At 37.8% G+C, this 9,016-nt stretch overlaps 1 protein-coding gene across 4 annotated transcripts in view; it reads right to left on the bottom strand.

The window, feature by feature from the left end:
* The window catches only part of LOC109951514 (diacylglycerol kinase zeta-like), a 193,184-nt gene that overhangs the window by 162,956 nt on the left and 21,212 nt on the right, over positions 1-9,016 (bottom strand). For 2 of the 4 annotated variants that reach the window (XM_020586051.1, XM_020586052.1), the window contains exon 1: positions 3,865-5,175. The exons of 1 other annotated variant lie outside the window; for it this stretch is intronic. In XM_020586051.1, coding sequence (XP_020441707.1) covers positions 3,865-4,166 — 302 coding nt within the window. In that variant the 5' untranslated portion in view covers positions 4,167-5,175. Of the gene's footprint in view, positions 1-3,864; positions 5,177-9,016 lie in introns of those variants that run through there. One more of the 4 variants, XM_020586054.1, reaches the window with a different exon arrangement.

The following is a 9,016-nucleotide window of genomic DNA, read 5'->3' as shown; positions in this document are numbered from 1 at the left end:
TCTCGTCTGGCCTGGGAACGCCTCAGCATTCCCCCGGAGGAGCTGGAGGAAGTGTCTGGAGAGAGGGAAGTCTGGGCATCTTTGCTTGGACTGCTGCCCCCGCGACCCGGTTCCGGATAAGCAGAGGAAAATGGATGGATGGATGGAAGTTGTAAATATGTAGAATGACATTTTACATTGATGTATATCATATCTGATTACAATATCTGATGCATTATTGTTTTTGTTGCTTTAATGTTGCAGCTGGTAAAGGTGGAGCTAATTAAACTATGTTATATACAGTACTTTGAATTACTGCTGGGCAGCTTGCTGATGGTCCCACTAATCCAATAAATGTAGTAGAGAAAAAAGTAAAATCTTTTCCTCTATAAAGTTGTGAAGTAGCAGAAAATTAAAATACTTAAGTACAGATTCCCAAAAATTGTACTTAAGTACAGTAAATGTACTTAGTTACTTTCCACCACAGGACTCATCTTTTGTGCAACTGTCACTTTTGTCACCTGGTTTTTGTTTAGTGTGTGGTTAAACTAGGTCTCTCTCTCTCTCTCTCCCTGCACTCTAAACAGCAGTCATGTCTCATGCTTTCATTACCACAAGCTCCCAGTCTAAATGGTGACCTGCTTTTAGTCTAAACTGCAGCTTTTGAGTCATCTTAAAGACTGACAATATACACAGTTCACAGACACACATGTACAGGCACCTGAGCATTGTTTCAGTTAGCACCGACTGTCTTCCTTTTGATTTAAATTCTGTTTAAAAATTAATTATTAATACAGTGATAAAATAAGAAAAAATGTGAGAAAACAATAGATAAAAGAAAACAGTTTAACAATAAACTAAGCTGCTGCTCCTTTAAATTTGCTCGTTTTGGACCCCTTCCAAAATAAGCTAATTCCAAATATGGAAGACCATTTTATTTCCCCCCCCCCTACTCTGTTTCCAGTCTCAATTTTATAGCTGCCTGCTGCTGCAGAAACATGCTATAACAATAATCAGACAGCTGAGTGGAAATGCAAAGTCAGGTGATCATTTTGCATTACACCATCCAGAGTCAGCCAGCTGTTACTATGAAACCTGAAGTCAAAGTCACAACATCACTCCTGTCTAGCTTCTATTCCAAGAGCTTCTGTAAATCTATGCAAGCTTTTCGAGCCTCTCAAAAGAAAAAAATAAAGCAATTTCCTAAGTTTTCCAATTCTCCAAAAAAATGATAATCCTACAGCAGTGAACATTTGAGACCAATACCACCATGATTTTAACATAGTGAAAAACAACAGGATAAAACTACAATCACAGGTACATCATTGTAACTTGGTTTCATCCTTGATCACTAAAGTCATATTTTCAGTTTTGTAGTTATAATCTCTGCTGCCTAAAAACATCTCTGATATTGTGCCTTAATGACTTTTGAAGTTTCCCTTTTACTTGGGCTCTATATCAATCAGAGCCATTTTAAATATAGTATCGTATTAGTTTTCCAAGCTGCCCATCACTACATTCAGAACCTTGGTTTAATTTTGCACCAGCTAAATGTTCATTAAAATACAGCAATGACTGGCGATGAAACTTGTTCTGTCTTTCAAAGCTGATAGTTGTTTTTCCTATTAATAATAATCATCGCCATCATTAAAACGACACCATGCGCAAGCAATTCATGGTATTCTTAGCAAAAAATGGCTACACCTGAATGTAGCTGCTAGAATTTCCTAGTGATTCTCTGGATTCTGCCTGCTAACTATTCATTTGAAATGTTGAGAAAAATAAAGTGATCAAAGTGTGAGGAAAGAAGTACAATTTTGAAACACTGTTTCATATAGAGAAACTGTATTTGGATTGACATTTCTTAATAAAACACAAATTAATTTGTTTAAATCAGAAGACAGAATCTTCCAAAAGTTTAATGTAGTTGACTACCATGAATAACACCTAAAGTAGTAGGAGAGAGATAGCATGGGCGTGCGAGGGCCAAAGTATTGGCATTGGCCAGATTCATTATGACCCATGTTTTTGCCTTATTTGTCAGTTGTTTATGCTCCCTTTATGTCTGAGTTGACTGAAAATGAAGGAGAACACAGCACTGCAGCAGCCCGTTAACAAAAACACAATGACCTACTATTACTTCAGCTCAATTTCACAGAGTTGTAGACTAAACTGTTCATTTTATTTTTATAATCCAACACACCAAATCAATACAGTAAGTATTTCTACCATTGTGTAAAATTAATCCTTGCTAAATATAACACTTAACAATGTTAAATTAAATGCATGATATATTCTTTATCCTAATAAATACTCTAAGAAACAAAGAATAAATTAGGAGTCAACCTGAAAAAGGAGAAAACTATCCATTCATGGTTCCACCCCTCCTTCTCATCTATCTGCCGAGCTCGCACTAAACCCAAAAGTGCAGTGAGCTAACGGACTGAGGCAGTGGGGAGGGGTGAGAAACCTGCCAGTGTGGTAGGAGGAAGTTAGAGAGAGAGAGAGAGAGAGAGAGAGAGAGAGTGGGTGTGGCCCAGAGAGAAAGAGGGAGAGAGCCTGAGAGAGAACTAAATATCTTTGCGTACTTCCTTGGCAAGATGAGTGCAACAACCATCTGATAAATGTCAACACGCACACTCAAAAATCAAACATACTGAGAAAGAGGAAACTCAAAGATAGAGTGACATTACACAATGAGGTGAGTCAAACCCCATTAGTGCGGCACACTATTTGAGTAATTCAAGACTGAATTACTAGAATATAGAGGTGTGACTAAAGCATGGACTAATATGATTTCCAATACAATTACTGATCATTAACTTTTAATTTGCAACAAGCCACATGCCTACTATGAATGAGCTACTGTATGTGATGTGTAATATAATGTGTGGCTTATCACCCCATACTACTCCTTAATTAATATAAGGACAAGGTTGTAAAATTTTGAATTTGTACCATAAAATGCACAACTGTGACTCCCTTGTTCCCCACAGTCTTCATTTCTTCCATTGTACAGTCATTTAAGTACCAGTAAAACATTTACTAATACTTGGTTCATGCAATATACAGTATTTACCCTGTAAATCGCAGTCTGTATTACTAAAAGAGGTCAACAACAAATATTCAATTTTTAGTGACTATTTCCAGGAAGAAGCACTTGTAGTACAAGTTTCACAAGGGCAACACCACAGTAATACAACATCCACATGCATAGGTTACACAACATCTTCTGCCTTCTAAACAGGCAAAGAAAGTTATCCACTGGTGCTACACTGTGATCCCTAGCTTCCCACCCACGACCACCGAGAATTGTTTATTGGAGTGCCTAGTCAAGCTGGATGCACGACTGTCATTGTTTTCAGTTGGCATGACACCTGCGGCCCCTGTTGCCATGGGAATAGTCCCCCCTTTTCACATGAGGACTAGTGACCCACTGGCAAGGTTACACACGTAATCACACACACAGATCCTGCCGTGATTCAGCGTCATAGCTGGAAACAACACTGTGGGAAAAATCCAATGCTTTCCCAAATGTGTTAACTAAACCTTGAATAAAACAAGTGCCTTCATATGAGTGTATGTGATGGTCTAGAGCTAAATATCTCTTATACTAGAAATGTGCAAGACCATATGTGTGTCAAGAGGATCGGCAGTATGTTTGATGGTATAAAAATGTGTGCCTGTGCGATTTCATGGATGCTGTGAACTGCTTCTGTGTCATTTTCAGGTGTCATTTTCTTTTCCTGTCCTGTCTCATTAGGGCAGAAGGCTAAGACTCAACCAATGACTCCACCTGCTGGTCAATACAGGTACTACTGAAGTAGGGTAGACCTTTTTCAAACCATTTATTCTCTGGGATCTTGATAGCTCATTCTGTCTTACCTCCTGGTGAAGAGCTTGAGTCCAGTAAAAGACCTGGAGCAGCCAGACACCGTTTTCTTCTCCTCCTCCACACCGACTGGGGGGGACAAGGAGGAGGCTGGAGAGAGGTTGGAGGAGGAGGGCAGAGAGGAATCAGAGGAAGATGATGCAGAACTGAATTCTCCTTTGCCTCCTTCTACATTTAGTAGCACTTCTTCTCCACTGCCACCACAGGCCTCCAGTCCGGCCCCATGTCCCAGATCAGTGTCTGCTCCTGTGTTCAGATCCATGGTACACGATATGTTGAGCACCTGTGACCTCATGCCCCATCACATTTTGCCAGGATAAGCTACAACTACAGGAATTCTTGGTAGTCCTTGCAAAATTTACAGTATTCTCAGAAAGGAGACAAAAGTTTTGAAAATTCCTGGTGTGGTCCAAGCAACCCTACAGGACGATTCCAAATGTTCCTTAAAATATTCCAAATATTCCCCAAGTAATTCTTGGTGTTTAAAGCAGTGCCATGTAGAGGAGCTGACTGTAGGTTGCTACAAAACCTCCACACTGCAAATGGAATTGTCTTTAAAATGAGACAAGCTCCCCATTCTCTCACTTATTCTGGTTAAATACTGCATTATACTCCAAGTATATGCTGCTTGTATTCTGCTCCAGATTTATCCACAGCAGTACTGCACAATTTAATGTTAAGGCTAAAGAAATTGAGATATAAAAGTTCTGTCTACCAAATATGATTCTTGAACAATTAAGCAGGGTAGTATTATAAACTCAAACTGCCATCCTTAGAAGTATAACACTTAATAATACTACAAAGAATTACTACTGCACGTAAACTTCTCAAGCACTTCAAACATGGCTACTCAACAGAAGCTACAAAGTCAATTATCCATGTGCCAAAGGTCTTTTACAAGACAAGAGGTATGTGTACTGTAGCTGTGTAGATAGGGATTAGTGTTGAGTCCTGAAGGCGAGATCATCCTTCCCAGCATTATTCTCCACGTCTCCACTCAGTAGTGGTGCAATCAGTATCACGACAGCAGTAATCAAGTATGCCTATGACTGTCAGCCAGTGTTCACGCTCTTCAGCTCTTCTTCCTCTTCTCTCTCTTCCTTATGCCTTCTTGACTAACTTTAGGTTGCTCTTGCCTCCTCTTCGTCCTTTCTCGTTTAGTTTCTTGCTGAGTTTAATTACACTCCATGTGAGTTGGACACTGACACGCACACAGCTGCCTTGCACACTGATATACAACATGCACTTTCGTAAATATACACTGATCCTCTACTACCCACCCGGCTAAACCCAGGAAGTGGATAATGACAACAATCAGGGCCTCACTCTAAGTTGTCCTGTCACATGCCTGACTGAAAATCTCCCACTTGCTATCTGCTGCTCACTTCTGACTGACTACTGTGATTTAGTTTTCATTGCAATGTTTACATCATGTTCTTAATGAGGCCAATATCTGGCAATAGTCTGAATAAGTCACACTTATTCCATGGTTTAAAGCTGCTTTATGTCTGTTAGCATATTGGCATTGCAGTGACATGCTTACTGTGTACACCACCTTGAACTTTGTAATAAACCTGAGATCTGCATGAACATCAGTCAAAATATGTGATGTTTATCGCCATGTAACTACAGATCAAGCTACTCAAACTCATGCACACATCACAGGGTTGGACATTTGATCCCCGGTTGTTCATGTCCTTCAGCAAGACACAGGTCGCCAGCAGCATTTGCATAGCAAAACAAAATAAACCTCTGTGTGCTAATCATAAATAAAATTTATGCTCTCAAATTAATGTCAAGTTCCTTCAGTTGGTTATGGAGGAGCACCCATACTGTTAGAAGCTGTGGTCGAGTTCCATTGTTCCCCATATTCACAGACTGTGACACATGCCAGTGTTTGGACTGTGCTGTCCCTCTGTGAAATCAAACCAAGTGTTTGACAGCTCTTTGGTTTACATTTTGATCCCTGTATCCAAAATTCTGCAGACTTTGCTTGACAGGGTAAACTGTAATGCATAGTGCAAGACCTATTCATTTTTTGTTAATGTATCAATAAGGGAGCAGCACCCCCTGGTGTCCCTATTGGTAGCTACCTTACTTGAAAAACCACAGAAATAATAAAGTAGCCTAGATACACACACACACACACACACACACACAGAGAGAGAGAGAGAGAGAGAGAGAAATAGCCTGTTTGAAACCATTTTTAGTGGCAGACTAGAGAAATGCATTTCCTGTCGAAAATGCGTGTGAATGCTAATAAAAGCTGAAAGATCGTTCTGAAAATGTCTGAAATCAATTGCTGAAACAGCTGAATATTTTGATACCTGAATGGCTTTTCTAGCTGAAGGTATGCTGAACTTATTGAGATGTGAAAATAGTCCAATAGGACTGTTAGAAATTAACCCAATTCTTTTGTTGGAAGCACAAGAAGTGAAGACAGGAGAGGACTGTTTAAAATCAACAAAGTTTACTGAAAGTCTGATCACAGGTAGGTCTTACAGCGCTGGATTCAGAGAGACAGAGCTCCCGCAGGAAAACTGGCTTCTGAATCCTGAATTAAGTTTTTACAACACATTTATCTTCTTAGACTGCTCTGCCCTGGACTGGAGTGCAACCTTCAATAGTTAGTGATTCTATTGGTCATTTGGTGTGAGTAGGTCAACCCCTGCCTGCGCTTGCTTGCTGATATGTGATCTAGACCAGGTGTGTGTCTATGTGCGTGTGTGTGTGTGTCTCCGGCACAGTGATCAATGGGTGGCCTGAGTTGCAAATTTTCAAAATAAAGCTAAATATTTAAAATGTATGAAGTTTAGAAAAGTTCTGAAGAGAAGCATGAATGTACTTGGAGAGCTGAACATTTTGATACCCGAAATAGCTGAAAGTATGCTGAGTGTAGAATTTCCCATTCATTTGAATGGGGCAAGACTTTCAAAATAAAGCTAAATATTTATAATGTATGAAGATTTGAAAAGTTCGAAATAGTAGTATGAATGTTCTTGAGGAAATGAACATTTTGATAGCTGAAATAGCTGACAGTATGCTGAAGTAGGAATTTCCCATTCATTTGAAATGGGCAAGATTTTCAAAATAAAGCTAAATATTTCAAAAGTATGAAGTTTACAAAAGTTCTGAAGAGAAGCATAACATTCCTTGAACAGCTGAAAATTTTAATAGCTGAAATAGCTGAAAGTATGCAGAAGCAAAAACTTCCCCATTCATTTGAATGGGGCAAGATTTTCAAAATAAAGCTAAATATTTCAAAAGTATGAAGTTTACAAAAGTTCTGAAGAGAAGCATAACATTCCTTGAACAGCTGAAAATTTTAATAGCTGAAATAGCTGAAAGTATGCAGAAGCAAAAACTTCCCCATTCATTTGAATGGGGCAAGATTTTCAAAATAAAGCTAAATATTTCAAAAGTATGAAGTTTACAAAAGTTCTGAAGAGAAGCATAACATTCCTTGAACAGCTGAAAATTTTAATAGCTGAAATAGCTGAAAGTATGCAGAAGCAAAAACTTCCCCATTCATTTGAATGGGGCAAGATTTTCAAAATAAAGCTAAATATTTCAAAAGTATGAAGTTTACAAAAGTTCTGAAGAGAAGCATAACATTCCTTGAACAGCTGAAAATTTTAATAGCTGAAATAGCTGAAAGTATGCAGAAGCAAAAACTTCCCCATTCATTTGAATGGGGCAAGATTTTCAAAATAAAGCTGAATAGTTCAAAAAGTATAAAAGTTACAAAAAAGTTGTATACAACTTTTCATTTTCTGAAAAAGCTGAACGTTTTGATACCTGAATGGTTTTTCTAGCTGAAAGTATGCGCAACTAGTTAAGGGCCAAAAACGTACGGAAGAATAATAATAATAACTAGAAAATTGCATTTTTTTTTTAAAATGCGTATGGATGCTGAGTGCTGAAAGATCACCCTGAAAATGCGAACGTTTTTACACCTGAATGGTTTTGCTAGCTGAAAATATGCTGAAGTAGAATTTTCCCATTCATTTGAATGGGGCAAGACTTTCAAAATAAAGCTAAATATTTAAAATGTATGAAGTTGAGAAAACTTCTGAACAGAAGCATGAATGCCCTTGAAGAGCTGAACATTTTGATAGCTGAAATTATGCTGAAGTATAATTTCCCATTCATTTGAATGGGGCAAGACTTTCAAAATAAAGCTAAATATTTAAAATGTATGAAGTTGAGAAAACTTCTGAACAGAAGCATGAATGCCCTTGAAGAGCTGAACATTTTGATAGCTGAAATTATGCTGAAGTATAATTTCCCATTCATTTGAATGGGGCAAGACTTTCAAAATAAAGCTAAATATTTAAAATGTATGAAGTTGAGAAAACTTCTGAACAGAAGCATGAATGCCCTTGAAGAGCTGAACATTTTGATAGCTGAAATTATGCTGAAGTATAATTTCCCATTCATTTGAATGGGGCAAGACTTTCAAAATAAAGCTAAATATTTAAAATGTATGAAGTTGAGAAAACTTCTGAACAGAAGCATGAATGCCCTTGAAGAGCTGAACATTTTGATAGCTGAAATTATGCTGAAGTATAATTTCCCATTCATTTGAATGGGGCAAGACTTTCAAAATAAAGCTAAATATTTAAAATGTATGAAGTTGAGAAAACTTCTGAACAGAAGCATGAATGCCCTTGAAGAGCTGAACATTTTGATAGCTGAAATTATGCTGAAGTATAATTTCCCATTCATTTGAATGGGGCAAGACTTTCAAAATAAAGCTAAATATTTAAAATGTATGAAGTTGAGAAAACTTCTGAACAGAAGCATGAATGCCCTTGAAGAGCTGAACATTTTGATAGCTGAAATTATGCTGAAGTATAATTTCCCATTCATTTGAATGGGGCAAGACTTTCAAAATAAAGCTAAATATTTAAAATGTATGAAGTTGAGAAAACTTCTGAACAGAAGCATGAATGCCCTTGAAGAGCTGAACATTTTGATAGCTGAAATAGCTGAAAGCTTGCTGAAGTACATTCATTTGAATGGGGCAAGACTTTCAAAATAAAGCTAAATATTTATAAAGCATGAAGTTTAGAAAATCTCTGAATAGAAGCATGAATGTCCTTGGAGAGCTGAACATTTTGATACCTGAAATACCTGAAAATA

Source organism: Monopterus albus, unplaced genomic scaffold (assembly GCF_001952655.1).
Source record: "Monopterus albus unplaced genomic scaffold, M_albus_1.0 scaffold394.1, whole genome shotgun sequence".
Taxonomy (NCBI): domain Eukaryota; kingdom Metazoa; phylum Chordata; class Actinopteri; order Synbranchiformes; family Synbranchidae; genus Monopterus; species Monopterus albus.
The sequence above is the reverse complement of the archived record's forward strand: the minus strand, read 5'-3'. Positions and strand labels throughout refer to the sequence as shown.